Source organism: Leopardus geoffroyi, chromosome B2, assembly GCF_018350155.1.
Source record: "Leopardus geoffroyi isolate Oge1 chromosome B2, O.geoffroyi_Oge1_pat1.0, whole genome shotgun sequence".
Classification (NCBI taxonomy): Eukaryota; Metazoa; Chordata; class Mammalia; order Carnivora; family Felidae; genus Leopardus; species Leopardus geoffroyi.
The window spans coordinates 58,230,103-58,250,229 of record NC_059332.1 but is presented as its reverse complement, the minus strand read 5'-3'; the positions used below and the strand labels follow the sequence as shown (position 1 = coordinate 58,250,229).

The 20,127-nt window shown below is 33.6% G+C and overlaps 1 protein-coding gene across 1 annotated transcript in view; it reads left to right on the top strand.

Annotated features, from left to right (window-relative positions):
• The window catches only part of LOC123609903 (protein eyes shut homolog), a 187,880-nt gene that overhangs the window by 94,959 nt on the left and 72,794 nt on the right, over positions 1-20,127 (top strand). Inside the window, exon 5 of the mRNA XM_045500915.1 lies at positions 13,901-14,013. Coding sequence (XP_045356871.1) covers positions 13,901-14,013 — 113 coding nt within the window. The remainder of the gene's footprint in view (positions 1-13,900; positions 14,014-20,127) is intronic.

Below are 20,127 nucleotides of genomic sequence, written 5' to 3'. Positions count from 1 at the left end.
CTCAGTGGCCTGAAATCTAGCCTAGTTATGCGATGCCATTGTCTAAGTTTGTGACTTGGACAAATTATCCAACCTTCAACACTTTAACAGAGATTCATGAGGTTTGAAAGAGCTGTTTCCCAAGCAAATTTAGGACCCATTAAACAGCACATGCAAGGTGTCAGAGAAATGAAGTTACATTTGTAAGCTTTATTATTGATAAGAGCTAAGTTGTGATGTAGATTAAGATCTTCAACTGGTGGACTTCCAAGTACTTTGTCCCATATTGGAATATTATACTCAGCTAGATACAGAATTTGGCAACTTCAGAGAAAGTTCATCAGTATATAGTAGTTTTAAGCTAGAATGCCTCTGGAGTGGTTGGGTTCTCAGAAAAATGAGAGGGAGAGAGGAACTGACGAGCTGGCCTGATGCCTTCTTCCAAATAGGAACTGGTATGCAAAGAAAGGCCCAAAGTCATCTTCTTTGGTTGAAGACCATCCATAAACGAATATAATGCCAGGGAATCTTCTTAGAACATCAGTAATAGAGATAATAAACCACAAATAGTAAATAGCAAACTGAAATGCTGATGAATCTATATAATAAAACTATTATGAAGTTAGATAAGTGCATAATAGTTCTCAATAGATAGTAGTTACTACTTTTATCTTATTATCATTGCTATTCGTATTATTTTTTATTGAGTCTTTTTACCAAGACAGAATTGCTTTTGTTGGGCTACTCTGATGGTTGTGGGTGGTGTGATATGAAAAGTTTCAGTGTTAAAATAGAAACACAAAATTTTATTTACTAAAATATTCAATTATTTACCTTTCATGTAAAAATGTGTAAATTCATCAGTGAGTAGAGGTTGAGAGAATAAAATTCAATTAGACATAAGGTGAATTTTCTTCTGTTGGGAGAAAGAACTTAAAAGGTGAGCACGAGGGAGAAGTGTGGTGAGGAAGAGAGAGGGGTACAGCTGAGTGATCTTCCTGTTTTTAAAAGGAAGAGTAGATAAGAAAAAAAGTAAACATTAAAATATCAGAAGAAATGGAGATTTTGCAACACATTGAGTAGTTTAAACCAGTGTATTAGAGCTAGAGAACTGCTTGGAATGTGGTGATGGTAGGGAAGTAAGCCAAGTAAGTGTAAGTGGTGATTGAGTGCCTATGGAGAAATAGAATTTTTTTAAAATAAAACTTCCAACATATGCAAAAGTAGAAAAAAAGAATGTGATGAATTCACTGGTAGCTTCAGAAAATAAGAAACACAGCTATATTTCATCTATTAAATGTGTACTCTACCCTCCATTTTTAAAGATGTTTTGGAAGCTTATCTCAGACATCAGAACACTTTATTTATGTTTCTAGATGGATTTCCGTAAGCTAAGTAATCTTCAAAATGATAGCCGTAATTGCATTATCACCTTTAAAAAGTAATAATATTTTTTTTTACTGTCATATCCAGTTAGTTTTCACATTTTCCTGTTTTATAACCTCCTTTTAAAAATAGTTTGTTTAAAATTAACCAACTAACATCCATATCATGTGATTGGTTAATATGCCTCTATCTTGCCTTGTCAGTTTTATTTTTTGAGCAAAATTTTGTCATAGAAATTAAATTTTTTGTACTGTAGAGTTTCCATGGTTTCTTACATTTTCCCAGATGAATAATTAGGCATTTCTCCAAGGAATCCAGACTCCTTTTGGTATAAAGTGGTATTTAGAGATCACACATGGAACCTCTCACTGTTCTTTGCTACTGCACTATTTTTTCCTAGCTTTTCGCTAGCCAAACTAGGAAAGATTTTTTTGTTATAATGTAAAAAACCTCATAAGCTAATAATTATAATAGCAGTCACAGTTAGGAACTCTCATATATGGTTTTCGGTTCATCTCCTTCCAGACATGCAATAAAACCTCTGTTGTGAATGAGACTGTCATAATATACTTTTGATTTATTCTGCAGTGGACACACATCTAATAGAATAATGTTCTATCACTACCACCAATTTATATTATTGAAAACAGTTTAATAGTTTTGGTTCTTTCTGTCCTTACGATTCCACTGAAGATATATGTTCAAAATACTGTGTTTTAAACTCATCAGAGTAGTGGGGTGCCTGGGTGGCTCAGTCAGTTAAGCGTCCAACTTCGGCTCAGGTCATGATCTTGTGGTTTGTGAGTTCGAGCCCCATGTCAGGCTCTGTGCTGACAGCTCAGAGCCTGGAGCTTGCTTCAGATTCTGTGTCTCCCTCTCTTCTCTATTCCTCCCCCACTTGTGCTCTTCTCTCTCTCTCAAAAATAAACATTAAAAAAAAGTAAAGTCATCAGAGTAGTTATGTTATGTGTTTTATGCCACCAAATAGAAACACAGGTTAGAGAGTCAATAATTTCATTTTACTCCTGAGTTTTAAAAATTGCTTTTTAAATTTGTGTTTCATTTTATAATTATATAATATGTTTACATGGTTTCAAACTCAAATCCATACCTAAAGATATATTTAAGAAATTTTTAAGAAATCCATTTTCCATTGTCATTGTCTCTGCCCTATTCCCTTCCTCTTCCTTATATTTTGTGGTTTACTTATTATTAAATATAAACATATACAAATATATAAATTCATATTCTTCCATTATTAAATAATATCATATGCAAATATTTTTCACTTTACTTTTTCTGCCTAGCAGTGTGTCTGGTGATAACCGAATTGCAAGTTGTATTCTCTGGAAAGCAGACTCTGAGATGGAAATTAACATACAAGTAGTTTAGAGAGTGCTATTGATACTACTGTCTGTGGAAGGGAAGGGAAAGGAAGGAATTAGGACTGGGCAGGGAGGCATTGGGATGAGATGCAGTCTCAATACAGGTTTTTGAAACCCCTGTCAAGTTGCACCTGGACTGATCATTCAGAGTTGTCAGATGTTGGGGTGAGGAGTCTTGGCTTTTATAGTCCCTTTTTGACTAGTCATTGGATGCGAACTACCATAGGAAAGAGGAGAAAACTTGGATGAGGCTATACTCTTGGACTAAAGTAATTCCCAAAGAATGATGAAAGGCATAGTTTTTTTGCCAGCAGTACCCCAAGTAGTTGAAAAGAGGAGAGGAATCCTTCGGTCTTAATGGGAGACCTGGGTAGATACCATAGCATCCACTACACATTCCATCGTAGTATATGGAGATGTTCCTACTTCCTTTTCACAAACGGGAATGGTATAACAGTTCACTTGAGCAGACTCCCGTAGATGGACATTTAGATTGTTTCCAATTAAGAGTAATCTTGATGCATCATTTCAGCATGGAAATTAGCTCCTGACTACTAGCTCTCTCCCCAGGATTTATACTGAAGCAGCTGTAGTAGGAAACACTTAAATCACACACGCGCGTGCGCACGTGCACACACACACACAGATGAACACACTCCTATAACCAAGAGAAATTAAAACACGTGTCCACATAAAACACAAAAGTATTCTTAATAGCCAAAAAAAATAAAAACCCCTGAAATAGTCCAAAAAGGCCATTAATTTATGGATAGGTAAACAAAATATATATCCATGTCAAGGAATATCATTCATCAATGAAAGGGATGAAGTACTGATGCATAACTACAACAGGGAGGAACTTTTAAAACATTATACTAAGTGAAAGAAGCCAATCACAAAACACCACACATTTTATGTTCCTGTTTTTAAGAAATGTCAATAATAGGCAAATCTGTGGGTACAAAGTTGATTAGTGGTTATCTACTATTGAAGAAAGAATGGAGAGAGACTGCTAATGAATAGATGTTTCTTTTTTGAGTATAGATATATCTATTCTAAAATTGGCTGTGATAATGATTAATTCTGATTATACTAAAACCATGGAATTGTACTCTTTAAATGGGTAAATTTTATATGTGAATTATATCTCAATAAAGCTGTTGTAGGAAAAAAAAGAAAATCCATGGTAAATCCCTTGGCATACAGATAACTGTATTAAAGTGATGTCTTTGAGTGGTTAGGAAGTAAGTACTGTAGACATTACAGTGTTTGGAACAGAGCATGTTTGGCCTTGCTGAGAGAAAGAATAAACTAGAAAAAAACAGTTGAAAATGTGCTCATGTTTTTCCAGTGTCCTTATACAAGGACATTCTCTGACGGTTTCTGTAGTGAAGAAATAGCAATCAACACCACTGATGAAGATGCCCACAAGGTAAATTCTAGGTAACTCTAAAACCCTGTTGGCTCTAAAACCCAGTAGAATTTAGAAACACATATTCAGTGTTCTTTATTGTTTCCAAACAGATTTTCCTATAAATTCTATTCTATTTAGTTGTTTTCATAAGAGGTTTGATCTCCACAGTTACTATGCCATTATCAGAAATCAGACTCTAAACCTGCATTTGTTACTATGTCATTATCAGAAATCAAACTCTAAACATGAATATGGATGTTTATAGTACCCTTGTTCATAATTGACAAAACTTGAAAGCACCTGAGATGTCCTGCGGTAGACAAATGAATAAATAAACTGTGGCACTTCTGGACAATGGGATATTATTCAGTTTAAAGATGAGCTGTCATGGCTTAAAAAGTCATAGAAGAACCTTAAATGCATATTACTAAGTGAAAGAAGCCAGTCTGAAAGGCTGCATACTGTGTGATTCCAGCTATGTGACATAGTTGAGAAAGGCAAAACTTGGAGACAGAAAAAAGATCAGTGGTCATCAAGGATTGGGGGACATGTGAGGGGATGAATAGTCAGAGCATAGAGGAATATTAGGACAGTGAAAATACTCTGTGTGATACTGTAGTGATGGATATATAGCATTATACATTTTTCCAAACTCCTATAATGTACGGCACTCAAGAGTGAAACCTAAAGTGAGCTATGGACTTTGGATGATAATGATATGTTAATGTAGGTTCATCAGTTGTAACAGGCGTACCACTCTTCAGGGGGATATTGATAATTGGGGCAGCTGTGTGGCGGGGGAAGCAGAGGGTATATGGGAAATTTCTTAATTTTTTGTGAAACTAAAACTGCTCTAAAAAATTTAGTCCCTAATAAAAAAATTATAAAAGAAAAAAAACTAATCAAAGTGTATTGTCCTCTTCCCATTTTTTACTGAAATTTATCATATTTTTTTAACTGACATCATATTTCAACAGTGCCTAGCTTCACCGTTGCTGGACTCTATGGTGACTTTGTTTAAATTAGACAGTTTTTTTTTTAAAGCAGATATTTCTGGGAAGATAGATTGGAGGGAAAAAATGTGGTTTAAATATCAGGCTGTACTCCACTCTATCAGCTAGGCATTTTTGACAGTGCAAAATTTGTGTAAACATATATGGTGACCCTGTGCTCACTACACAGGATATACTTTATAAATATTTGTTGAATCAATATATAAATCTAATTCTTATCTGGGAAATTTACCAACTTTCTCTTTCCTTCTACATAGAGATTGTGTCCACATGAATCCCACAGTCTTTACAGAGTATACATAATTTATTGAATATATTACAATAAAATTGGTAGAGGTATTATGAAATTTGTAGACTGAAAGATTCCTATTTTTGTGTAGTGGTTTTGTAATTATGTTTCTAAAGTCCCACATTTAGGATGTTTAGACTCACATTTATAAGTTGGCATTATATATAGTACACAGTTGTCATCCAATTTGTGTTTATCCTAATAACAGCTAAACATCTGAAACATTAAATGTTAACATCTGAATTCACTTGCATATGTTCAAAATAGGTACTTCCCAGCAATTTCCATCTTTTTCTTAACTGATTATTTTTCAGAGTACCCAGCCTTAAAATGATTTTTGACAAACCAATAAATAGTAGGAATTTAACAAATATTCATAACATCGAGTATTCTACTTCTTTATTTCCCTCCTTTCTCCTCTATGCCCCACAAGTAATTTATCAAAGTCACCACAATATCCTCACCCTTTTTCTACTTTTTTAGCCATTATCAAGTATAAGACTTCACAATATCAGCCCTATGTTGCTTTAGAGCTTTTAGTTGCTTCTGTCCATTTGAAGCTGATACTGATCAAATTTGATCATTTCATCAATGAATCACTTCAAAAAAGGAGTGAATTAAGTTTGAGTAACATGAAAAGCAAGTAAGAGTGGATTTATCACAGGACAGCAGTATAGTAAATTTCAAATGTGATAGTGAAGAGATCGTGAAAAATCAAATTAAATGAAAAATAATTGAATAAATTTTCATAGTATATGAATTATTGAGTAGGGTTTTATATGTCTAGCAAAGAGTATGGGGATGATAAGAACATTAACACTAAGCCAATAAAAAGAACACAATAATGACATTCAGTTTAAAAAGTTTGCATAAGAAAGAAAATACACTAATAATGATGTAGCAGAAAGAGAAATTAAGAACACAATCCCTGAACCTGGGTGGCTCAGTCGGTTAAGCATCCGACTCTTTGTTTCAGTTCAAGTCATGATCTCATGGTTTGTGGGTTGGAGCCCTGTGTCGGGCTCCACACTGACAGCGTGGAGCCTGGCAGGATTCTCTCTCTCCCTCTCTCTCTCCCTCTGTCTCTCTTTCCCTTTCTCTCTGCACCTCCTCTGCTCTCTCTGTCTCAATATACATAACTTTAAAAAAATTATTTAAAAAAAAAAAGAATGTAATCCTGTTTATAGTTGCACCAAAAAGAATAAAATACCTAGGAATAAGTTTAATGAAGGAAGTGAAAGACTTATACTCTGAAAACTATAAAACATTGATTAAACAAAGATAACACACACACACACACACACACACACACACACACACATAACAGTATACTATGCTCATGGATTGGAAGAATTAATATTGTTAAAATGTTCATACTGCCCAAAGCAAACTACAGATTCAATACAGTCTTCATCAAAATACCCCAAATATTATTATAAAATACCCAAAGTATTATTTTTCACAGAACTAGAAAAAATAGTTCTAAAATTTGTATGAAATCACAAAAGACCCTGAATAGCCAAAGCAGTCTTGAGAAAAAAAAAAAAAGACTGGAGGTATCACAGTCTCAAATTTCAAGATATACTACAAATCTGTATTAATCAAAAACAATATGACACTGGCACAAAAATAGATCGGTAGGACCAGGATAGAGAGCTTAGAAATAAACTCATGCTTATATAGTCAATTAATTTATGACAAAGGAAGCAAGAATATACAATGGAAAAAAAGACAGTCTCTTCAATAAATGGTGCTGAGAAAACTGAACAGCTACATGCCAAAGAATAAAAATGGACCACTTTCTTATTCAAACACAAATATAAACCCCAAATGGCTTAAAGACCTATATGTAACACTTGAAACCATAAAGTTTCTTTAAAAAATTAGGCAATAGTCTCTCAGACATCTACTTTAGCAGTGTTTTTCTAGCTATGTCTCCTGAGGCAAGGGAAAGAAAAGCAAAACAAACAAACAAACAATTGGAACTACACCAAAAATGAAAACTTTTGCACATTGAAGGAAACCATCAGCAAACCAAAAAGGCAATATACTAAATGGGAGAAGATATATACCAATGATAATATCCAGTGAAAAGTTAATATTCAAAATATATACAGAACTTATACAACTCAACACCAAAACCCCCAGCTATCCAATTAGAAAACGGTCAGAGGAACTGAATAGACGTTTTTGCAAGAAGACATATAGATGGCCAAGAGCTACGTGAAAAGTGGTGTCTGGGTGGTTCTGTTGGTTAAGTGTCCAACTCTTGATTTTGACTCAGGTCATGATCTCAAAGTTCATGGGATCGAGCCCTGCATCAGACTCTGTACTAGAAGCGTGGAGCCTGCTTGGGATTCTCTCTTCCACTTTCTCTGTCCCTCCCCTGCTCTCACACGTGCTTGCTTGCTCTCTCTCAAAATATTTAAGAAAAAAAAAAGAGGTATATGAAAAGATGCTCAGTATCACTAATCATTAGGGAATTGCAAATCAAAACCACAATACGATACTACCTTGCACAAGTCGGAATGACTACTGTCAAAAACACAAGAAGTGATGAATATTGACAAGATTGTGAAGAAAAAGGAACCTCTGTGCACTGTTGGTGGGAACGTAAATTGGTACACCACTGTGGAAAATAGTGTGGAAGTTCCTCAAAAAAAATGAAAAACAGGAATACCATATGTTTACCCAAAGAAAACAAGTCACTAATTTGAAAAGATACAGTCACCTCTTTGTTTATTGCAGCATTATTATAATAGTCAAGGTATGGAAGCAAACCCAAGTGTCCTGGTGTGTACAGACATACACACACGTGCATGCGCCCACACACACACACACACACACACACACACACTTGAATATCACTTAGCCATAAAAACAAACAAAAAAAAGAATGTAGTCATGTCATTTGCTACAACATGGATTGGCCTAGAGGTTACTATGTGAAACAAAATAAGTGAGAGAAAGATGAATACATGTGATTTCACTTTTATGTGAACTCTAAAAACCGAAACAAATGAGCAAACAAAAGAATAGAAATAGTATCTTAAGTATAGAGGGACAGGATTGGGAAGATAGACAAAATAGGTGAAGAGGATTAAGAGTACAAACTTCCAGTTATAAATAAGTCATAGGGATGTCGAGCATAAAAAAGTACATAAATAAAAGGAAGAAAGAAAATGTTGCCATCGTTAACCATAGCATTGTTCCACTGCAAATAATTATTACATAGGAATAATGTAAGCATTAAACATGTAAGTTAAAGCTGTGATGCAACTAAAATTATGGTTAATGTAATGCTGATTATTTAACCAAAAATTATTACATATGATACATATATAATATTATAGAAAAGTTAGGCTCCAAAAATTTGTGAAATTGAATAATTAATACCCCAAAATATGAGCATGTTGCTTAGAAATTTGAAAGCTAATATTGGAATAAATTGATAAGAGTGTGAAAATTGAGCATGAAATCAGGGATAGTACTAATAGTTTGATAGTGGGAACTAATTATTTTTATGATACCAATCAAGTAGAAGTACCACTATAAAACAAGAAAAGGCATATGGGTTTGTGGCCATGAATGAGTAATTGCTGGGAGACTCTCCTTACCATCATGAACAGTTAGAAAATTGGGATAAATTATGTAGGAAAACACACAACAAAGACACATGTAACAATGTCCAGTATCCGATAAAAAAAAATATTAGATCTGGAGAGAATCAGGGAACTGTGCACTGCAATCAGGATAAAAATGATTACATCTCAATAAATCGTAGAGATTATAATTGGCATACAAGAACTTTAAAACATCTATTATGAACTTAAAAACAAATAAAACATGTACTACAAGAGGGAAAAATGGAATCTATTTAAAGATCAAGTAAAAATATAAACAAAAATTCAACTAATAAAAGAAACAGAAATTTCAAAGATAAAAATATAATATCTGAACTGTATTAGCTTAACAACAGATTACATTTCTGCAAAAGAAAAAAATCATTGAACTTGAGTACATAGTAATAGAAACCACACTGAAAGAAAGAGAAAAGTGATGGAAAAAACCTAAGTGGTAGGATGTAACAAGGGGTTAAAATATGTGTATTAGGAGTTCCAGAAGGTGGAGGGAGAAAGGAGAGAAAAAAAATATTTGGAGAAATATTGACCAAATTTGCCTGGATTTTATGAAAAATGTCAACTTATAAATGCAATAATCTCTATAAGACCTAATAAAATGAGAATTTTCACTGACTTCTCATCAGAAGCAATGCAATCCAGAAGACAAGGGAATATTTTCAAGTGCTCTCAAAATAGTTAAGTAAACTTTAATAAAATAGTACAAATTAAAGACATTTTCTTAAAAAAAAGAAAAGAAAGAAAACCTGAAAAAACATCAGACCTACATTACAAGAAATGGTAAAGGAAGTTGTTAAGGGAAATGATACCAAAAGGTCCTTGGAACAGCGAAAAGGAATGAAGAGTGCCAGAACTGGATTGAGACACATGATTTGGAAAACGGAAAACATCCTAGCAGCAGCAGTAGCAGCGGAGGGGATAGATCATGTGGCAGTTTAACAGGGATGTTCTTTATAAGTTACATTCTTCAAAACTTTTCCCATCCTACCAGATTTGAATTTAATATGGGATTTAATAATAGTTTAGCAGTAGAAGCTTTGTTCAAAAACATAATAATAATTACTATTGCTAGCTTAAAAATAATATTTTTTTTCATATTTCTCACAGATGTATGAAATTACCACAGTGTGCCTAAGATGAGACCTTTAAAAACAAATTTTAAGTAACTGATAAAACAATCTACAGTAAAAAGGAAACTATTGGAGCTGTTTCTCTATTACCAATTGATTATTTAATTGATTACAAACCAAACTTATTGATTTTCAAAATCCATTAATCTAAAAAATCTCTTGAATTCAGCCAAAATGGGTACAGGAGGTACATTAGAAATCCATTTAAAAACATAAATAACATTGTAAATAGAAAACTCATAAACTACTGATGAAGAAGAATGAGAAACTAGCTCTTAAAATTACCACTTAATAGCAGGTTAACCAAGAATCCATATACTCCTCAAGTAATTGTGTTTCTACTATATCAGGACAAAAAGGAATTAAACGTTTCTCTCACTTTAATAACTTTTTTCACATGATGTTAAATATTTAGGCATGTAAATTTCAAAAACAACTCAGATGGTACATTTTTTATTTTAAATTGTTTATAAATTTGGAATATCGTATATGCAATCTAAATGATAGCCAGGAAGGCTGTCTCACCTTATGTAACTAGTATTGAATATTAATGTGGAAACTTATTTGTACAGTATTGATAGTTCATTGGCTTCAACTCTCTTTAAAGAAATGAGAGTAAGGGGTACCTGGGTTGCTCATTTGATTAAGTGTCTGTCTTCAGCTCAGGTCATGATCTCTCAGTTCACGAGTTTGAGCCCCACGTCAGGCTCTGTGCTGACAGCTCAGAGCCTGGAGCCTGCTTCGGATTCTGTGTCTCCCTCACCTTCTGCCCCTCCCCCACTCTCTCTCTCTCAAAAATAAATAAACATTAAAAAATTAATAAAAAAAGAAATGAGAGTGAAGGCCATCAAATGCCAGAGATAAAATTAAATATTCTTCTGTTCATATAGAGGTAGAAAAAATGAGAATATGTTGAAGATGTTTATAACTTTGAGTCAAATTTGAAATAAAAAATGAGAATTCTGCCGGGACACCTGGGTGGCTCAGTTATTTAAGCTTCTGACTTCAGCTCGGGTTACAATCTCACAGTTTGTGAGTTCAAGCCCCACATCAGGCTCTCTGCCTTCAGCAGAGGCTGCTTCAAATTCTCTGTTTCCCTCTCCCTTTGCCCATCCCCAGCTCATGCTCACTCTCTCACTTTCTCTCAAATAAATAAACATTTAAAAAAAAATGAGAGCTCAGTTATTATTACTGTTCAGTACTGTGAATCATATTAATGATATTGTGTGGTGGCCATTTTACATTGTTTAGAAGTAACTAGGGGTCATTATTTTTTTATTTGTCTTGAACAAAAATAAAAACCAGATTTGAGAAATCCCAGGAATATATGTGAGTACAGATGTTTTCTCATGGAAAGGGGGATAACATGCAAGAACAGCATTCCTGTAATCTCATATGCAGGTGATTTTTCATGATTTCTTGTCCTTAATGAATCTATTATACATGGTTACATTGTAACTTGTATCGATTATATATCTTGTGTTTCCCTTTTACTTTTTAAAAATCCTGTCCCAGAAACCTAACTAACCAAATTATTATAAGTTAGTCAAATTCAAGGGGGTAAACTTCCCAACATTAGAAACTGTCTAAAAACCATGTGATTACAGTTTACTATTTAGATTTGGTGTTTCTGGGTACAAGTTTGACTTATTTTTTGCTAAATGAAATTTCCATATTCAAAGTGAAAAAGATTTACATCAGAGTTTGGAAACCAGTTAACTCATCCTGAACAAGAGTGCCAGAGGTTAATGTGTGGAAGAACTGGAAATTTTGAATCTGTTAATACAGAAGAAATCAAATAATCTTGAATTCATTCAGATTTAAAGGCTGTGAATTTTTTTTCTTGCTAACAAAGTCCAGGGTGAATAAATTAATATTTATCTTTTAATCCATAATATGTGAATGTGATTTGAATTACAGAATTCTATCATGTATCTCACCGAGTAATCATAGAATCATTTTCTTTTAGAGCATTTCTCATTGCTTCATATTCATTTAAAAAGCTATAACTTTCTTCATACTTTTCATCCTCATAAATAATAAGGATCTTCATGAACAGAGGAAAATATCTATTTAAATATGCACATACATTATGCTATTTTTGAACTGTGTTAAACTAAGTAAAACATTCATAACCATTTCTATCAATAGCATTTTTCCAAGACCATTTAATTTTTTTAATTTTTAATTGTAAACTGTATATTAATTCACAAGCTTCTAATGTTTCAGGGGAGGCATATGTACACATTATCTTAAATAAAAACCAGGTCCATGTCTAACTGTGATGAAAATATAAATTAAACTTAAAAAACAAAAAGATTAATAAAACCCATAAAAACTTTAAGCTAACAATTACAAATGAATATTTTCCCTTCTGCAACATGTAAGAGCCAAACATTTCTGTTTTACTTACAATGAACTGACTTCATTGTAAACTTACTGTGTGAAATATTGTTTTGTTTTCTAGTCCAGTCATTTTTGACACTTGACAGAGTGTTACTTGTTGAGAGGATTTGTAGTACGTTTGAACCAACATCAGAAAGAGGAAGAAAATATTTAAAGGTTTTTAAACTAAGGCTCTAAGTTAAAAGATGAAATAAATTCACCCTACAATTTCTAAACAATACAAAGTCTCCTTCCATCCTTTGTAATATTACCTTTAATGAGAAACTAAGTCTTGAAAATGCAAACAGTGCATTTTTTAATTCAAAAGTCAAGGTAGGCAATTTTAAGTGTATAAGTTCAGTAATTATCCTGCTCATAATTTGTTCCATCTTAGCTTAAAAATTTTAACAATATCAAGAGCATAAGAGTATACAGAACCTGAAATAAATGCTCATATCTGTTGAAATCTGACCTGTGTCCCTTTTAGTTTTTATTAACTTCTCTTTTTCACATAAATGTAAATTCATATAGATATATAATTAATGGAATAGTATTGCATGTTCATGGTGAATGAAATGAAAAGTCATATATCTGTTTATCTTTAAGAGGTTATATGTGTTCATTAAAACAAATGCTTTCCAATGCCCTTTTTCTTTTTTTTTTTTTTTTTTTTTTTTTTTTTTGATTTGGTCCTGTTGGCAATCTTGTTTTGCCCAAGTTATTCCTAAGGAGGATAGGCCACACAACTGAACACAAAGTTATACAGAATGCATCAGGACTGTGGGATGTCACAAATATTCAGTACTGTGTTTCCTTTGATAACAGAAAGAGAACCTTTTCTTGATGTGTTAATAGCTGTGAGTGGGGCAAGATAACTAACGTCTGAAAGAAAAAGTAAGAAGGAACATAGGCAAAAGATGCAAAAGTGTAATCCACTGATGGGAAGGATGAACATATTAGCTTTTCTCCTATGTTCCAGCTGTAATTCACTATAATAATGGAAATTTTTCTTTATTCATATATGTGATTCATAGAGTGATATCTACAGATTCCAAGTGAGTTTTGACTCAGGTAATACTCAGGTAGTATTCTTTTATGCTAAATTCTGGAATGGTATTTATGAATAGAGTTAAATTACTTTCTACCAATATGTTGAATAGATCAGCCACCCAATCTGAATGCACATTCTGACCAGTTTACAGCAAGAATAATATATTGTAGAAATAATATAAATATTCTCTCTCTCTCCCCCTCCCTCCTTCTCTTCCTCCATGTCAGATTTCTGGGCCATTGGAGAATTTTACTGGCTGCATAGAAGTTATGGAAATCAATAACTGGGAATCTTTCATCCCATCCAAGGCAGTGAAAAAAAATCACGTTGAAAATTGCAGGTAAGGGGCGCCTGGGTGGCGCAGTCGGTTAAGCGTCCGACTTCAGCCAGGTCACGATCTCACGGTCCGTGAGTTCGAGCCCCGCGTCGGGCTCTGGGCTGATGGCTCAGAGCCTGGAGCCTGTTTCCGATTCTGTGTCTCCCTCTCTCTCTGCCCCTCCCCCGTTCATGCTCTGTCTCTCTCTGTCCCAAAAATAAATAAACGTTGAAAAAAAAAATTTTTAAAAAGAAAATTGCAGGTAAAATCCATTAATGATTTTTCAAATACTTGTTTGAATAACCACACCAAAAGGTAACATTTCCATTTGAAATCATCTAATCAGGATTAGATTACATTTCCTTCATTTTGATGTTTTCTTTATAGTGACATACTATATTTTTTTACAGACTATAGAATGTTTAAGCTATATCCCAATTAAATCGGACCATTTATTTATAATGGGTTTCAGCTTTCTACTACATAAGATACATCGTGTCAACCAACAAATGATAAGTTAGTCTTGATTAGAAAATGTCATTTTTTGGAGTGTTTGAAATATAAGCATGCTGTCACGCATGTGGTGTATTGTTCAGGTTGCTTAAATGTTTCTTTCAAAATGTCATTCTCAAAAAGTTGTCATTGTGCTTGAATTCCCATTATTTGTGGCATTCCTTTCAAATAACCTTCTTCTAGCTATAGAACTATCTGTATATGTGGAGGGAGGTGGGGTGGAGTTGAAGTAATGAGATGGTACATTCGACACAATATTAGGCATTCGTGCCATTGGTACAAATTGGTTAAATTTTTTTTTCCCTGATGGTGACGAGAAAAGGATCATTTATGGAGCCTTGTGGTGCATTGGAAAAGGTGCACCCAGGTTAGGTAGGATAGCGTGATGAAGCAGGATGTTTGATCACAGAACAGCCTGCTTGACAATAGCAGAAACACATTGACTCCACAAAAAAACTGTGAATTATTGAAATTCACTGTGGACTGTGGTCCAAGATGAATAAAGAGTCACACAATGACTGTCCTTAAGGAGTTTATGGTGTACTAGAGGAGATATTGATGAAATATGCAAATGAATATATACATATAAAGTGTGCTTTGGGGAGAAAACAGAAGGCTATGAGAACTTTACATATTTGAATATCAGCAAATTGGTGTCCTTCACAGTTTGGCTGGGGGGTAGTGTATGTTCAAAAATTGAAGAAGTACTTTAGAAAGTAAAAGGCTAATTCATTCCCCAGTGTTTCACCTGTAGGCTATATGTTTAAAATATATTTGTGGCATCTATCATACAGTGGTAGAATAGTGATTATTTTATTTGTTTTGTTTTTACTCAAAGTAAAACTTAATATCTTACATTATACACAATAGATGGGTTCCAGCAATTTTAATATAAATAAAATACTCATAAATCCTTATATATTTTACCATTTATTTCTAATTTTTTTAAGTTTGTCTCAATTTGTTATTGATTTGCAGTGAGCAGTATTTCCTAACAATTAGTTACCTCTCAGATTCTTTGCTCTCTAGCTTCTCTGTTAAATATTATGATTTGCGACTCATAGTTAAATGAATAATGATTTTACTAGGAAGCAAATCCATTGAAAATGATATACTCCTTTGATAATTTATATAATCATCTGCTAATGTAGCAATTGATAAAATTTTCTATTTTTAACTTTATAAAAGTAGGACATGCTTAACTTATCTTTGTAAGAATGAGTATAAAAAAAACAACAACAGAAAATCACTATGTAATCTCAGCTATCTGCAAGCCCTAAAACTTTTCTCAATCTCTCTTCTATTTAAGTCCTGTTTTATTGCCCTTCAATGCCATTAATTTGACCTTCATTCTGCAATATTGGTTCTTTAAATACTATCTATAATTTAATGCTGCAAATGGTATTACCCCTCCCTATAGCATCCAACACAGCTATAGACATATGAGAGACATTTTGGCTATAATTAGGGTTAGGGCAAACAGAGACTATTAAATTTCTCTGAACAGTCACTCTGCTTCTCTCACCAACCCCTACTGGTACTTGATTTCATTTAAGATCACCTTTCCCTTTTTTTTTTTTTTCCTTTTAACATTTATTTATTTCTGAGAGACAGAGAGAGACAAAGCATGAGCAGGGGAGGGGCAGAGAGAGAGGAAAACACAGAATCTGAAGCAGGATCCAGGCTCTGAGCTGTCAGCACAGAACCTGATGCGGGGCTTGAACTCACGAACTGCGAGATCATGACCTGAGCCGAAGTTGGACACTTAACCAACTGAGCCACCCAGGCACCCCTATGATCACCTTTCCTAAGACAGACATTTCCTAAGACGAGATTGGTCTAGAATGAAGTTTTCAAATTCTGCAAGTAATGGCTGTATGACACCAAGTAAGGTTTAACTGTTCCCTATTCCTCCTCAGTCTTATCCGTGAAATCAAAAAAATAACCCTTGCCTTATAATGTTGTAAAAAAGATAAAATTGGATTCTCTTCTTTGTTAAAGCTCAGAGACATTGAGCTTCATTGCCAAATTTGCTACCATGTCCAGGAAATTGCATCTTCTAATCCGTGTTCCAGAACCCACCTCTCTCTCTCCCCACCTTCCTCATTCACAAGTCTGGCTTCTTCTCAACATTTAGCCCTCAACTTTACTACGACCTCATCTAAGAGGACTTTCTAGACGATCCAAAATGAAACGGCCTCCCCTCCATCATGTCTCCTACTCACTGTTTATTTCCATATTATTTTTTATTCTTATGAGGAATGACACTATTTGAATATATTTATTTGTTCATAGGTTCCTTTTATGACTCTTGTCACCATAATGTGTACTCCTTGTGGGCATGGACTCTGTAGAACTTTTCCACTGCTATTTCTTCATGGCCTGGAATGGTAGATGCTCATAAATTTACTGTATAAAATATCCGAGATTCAATTATGATTTCTTCACACAAATTTTTATTATGAATTATTATTATTATTTTTTTTTAGATTCACGCTACAGAGTGATTCTCAAACTTTTTGGTCTTTGCACCCTTAAAAAGAGTGCTGTTTTTGTTGGCCACAAAGGGCCTTTTTTTTTTTTTAAATATTTATTTTGTTTTAGAGAGAGAGAGAGAGAGAGAGAGGGAGCATGAGTGGGGGAGGGGAAGAGAGAGAGCAAGACACAGAATCCAAAGCAGGCTCCAGGCTCTGAGCTGTCAGCACAGAGCCTGATGTGGGGCTCGAACCACGAACCGCAAAATCACGATCTGAGCTAAAGTCAGATGCTTAACCAACAGAGTCACCCAGGTGCCCATCAAAGAGCCTTTTTTAATGTGGAATATATTTATTAGTATTTACTATATTAGAAATTAAAACTAAGGAGGTTTAAATATATTTATTTTTAATTCATAAAATAAAATAAGTTCATTACATGTTAGTATAAATAACATAGAATAGCATATTTTTTGAAAAGTAAGTGTACTTATTAAAACATAAAAATGAGAAGAGTGGCAGTGTTTCACATTTTTTGCAGATATCTTTCTTGTCTGACTTAATGAAGACAAGTGGAAACTTAGATGTGTTTCTGTGTTCAATCTGTACAATAATTATTCTGCAGAAATAGTTGAAGAAAGTTCTGGCCTCATACATATGTATTTAGAAATGATAGCAGTGTTTTAATAACCTTTTTAGACAATTGGGAATATTCTTCTTCGTACCAAAACTTGGTAAGTAAAAGATTCTTAAAGGTTAGTTGCAATGTAGAATGTGAAACCTGATGATCAATGAACCTCTTATACTCTGTTACATTAAAATCCATTGTTCTTTTTCACATTTGGAATGGATCTTTTACCCATGCACAATTTTTTACTGTCACTGGAAAACGTTGTTTCTTGAGTTATTCAACTATCCCAAATGTCAACACATATCAGTATAAAATATCAAAAAGTCCTATCTGTGACTAATATATAATATTACTTAATAATATATACATAATATATTATTTCCTACATATTTTAATAGACACCTACATTTACTTCACTAGTGTTCTTAATAAGTAGAGGCATGAGGTGTCTTGTGCCCAGGGTATGAAAGACTGATCATTCAGGCTCCATGGATAGATATCATATAGTATGACATCAAGAACAGCTAAATCAACTTTCCACACCTAGGTTTTTTCCCTAGAGAAGCACAGATATATGACCTAATGACACTTAAAATATCCTTATTAAAAATAGTAAAACATTGGAAAGTAAGGAAATGGATGTTTAAAGGGATGATAAATATGATGGAATTACTTACGAGTCAGTTGAAAACAATGAAATACATTTACATGTTATCTGTGTGGATAGATCTGAAATCGTACCATTTAGTGAGGAAAAAAAGGATAGCTGTAGCAATATACCATTTGTGTGCACTTTTGAAGCTGTGTTATATACAAACTGGTCCCTTATTACACATTTTCATATTTCTCCATATAATATTAAATACTCTAGATTATGTGAACCCTTTCTTTCTTAAATAATCACTATTTCTGAAGGAATGTGTTGTATAATGAGGAGAGGTATTTAAACAGAAGAAAATGATTCACGAACAAAAAACAAAGCATCAGATTATTTTCCACTTTCAATTCTTTATTCACAAATCATCTCAGCAGAACATCAGTGTCATTAAATCAAACATTATTAACTTTCAAAAAAGAGTAGGTTATAAAGTATATATCATGCCTTTATAAATTTGTGGAAACATTCTAGAATCCTACTTTAAGCAGATATTTGATTTAAATGTTTTATTAATAAAAGACTAAGGTATAGAGTTTTAACGTTGTAGCAATACCTCAGTGCTATTATTTTTTTTTACAAAATAAGCATCCTATATCACTTTCAAGTGGATGATATGAACCTCCAAAATAAAGTACAAAAACAAAATTTTATTACTCAGTAATGGGAATCCAAAGTTCATAATTTTATTCACTCAAATAATATAGGCAAATTCAATCTAAAATGAAACAAGAGGAATGAAGTAAATTACAATGTTCTCTAGTTCTTTAGCCATTCAGATACTTGTCTTATGACAATGTGTTGTGAGATTGATATACTCTTGGTCTCCTGGAGACATGATTGTCATTTACATGTGAAGACCAGATTATGGACAAGAGCTGAAATTGTAGTTTGATATTTATTTTACATTTGTACATTTGAGACTGAAGCAGGGAGGGCTTTCTGCATGAAGCTGAATTTATCACAGGTGTAGGACTCTGTTTTGAATATACGTTGACATGACTACCTTTAGTGAGTGCCAGCTTAGTGTAATGTTTTTCAGAAAGCTAATTTGTGCCATGAGTTGCTGATTCCCATGATGAGAACAGTAGCATAGGGGAGCTGTCTTAAGAAAATGTTAGTTTTTACCTGGCTGTCCAGTAGTAGACCATACAGTAACCTACAACAACAACAACAACAACAGTATTAAATAAATAATAAATATTTCTACATTCTTCATTTTTAAGACATAGAGTGTAACAAAACTGGGCTGACAGTGTGATGGATTCATATATGTTTAAATTATTTCTTTTTAACTGTATATTATTGCTTCGCTTCTCTCCTTATTTGGTTCCACTTTTCATTTCTGTTATCTTCTTGAATGAGTTCATTCCTTATGACTTTCGTTATATGTGTCATTGTCCACTTCAAACCTTCTAGGAAAGAGCTGTCAACTTTATAACATTTTTTAAGATCTTACTATTTAATTTGTACCCTTAAAATCTATTTTATTGGGGTGCCTGAGTGGCTCAGTTGGTTAAGCATCTGACTTCAGCTCAGGTCATGGTTTGTGGGTTCAAGCCCTGTGCAGAACTCTGTGCTGACAGCTCAGAGCCTGGAGCCTGCTTCAGATTCTGTGTCCCCTCTTCTCTCTGCCCCTCCCCACTCATGCTGTGTTTCTCTCTGTCTCAAAAATAAGTAAACATAATTTTTTAATCTGTTTTATTATTTTTAAATATCTTGTAAAAATGTTATGTATCTAAAATGTATAATTTGGTGACTTACTATACATATACATAGTGAAATAACTACTACAGTCAAACCAATTAACATATCCATCTCCTCACAGTTACCATTTGTTCTAATGGTGAGACCACCTGAAATGC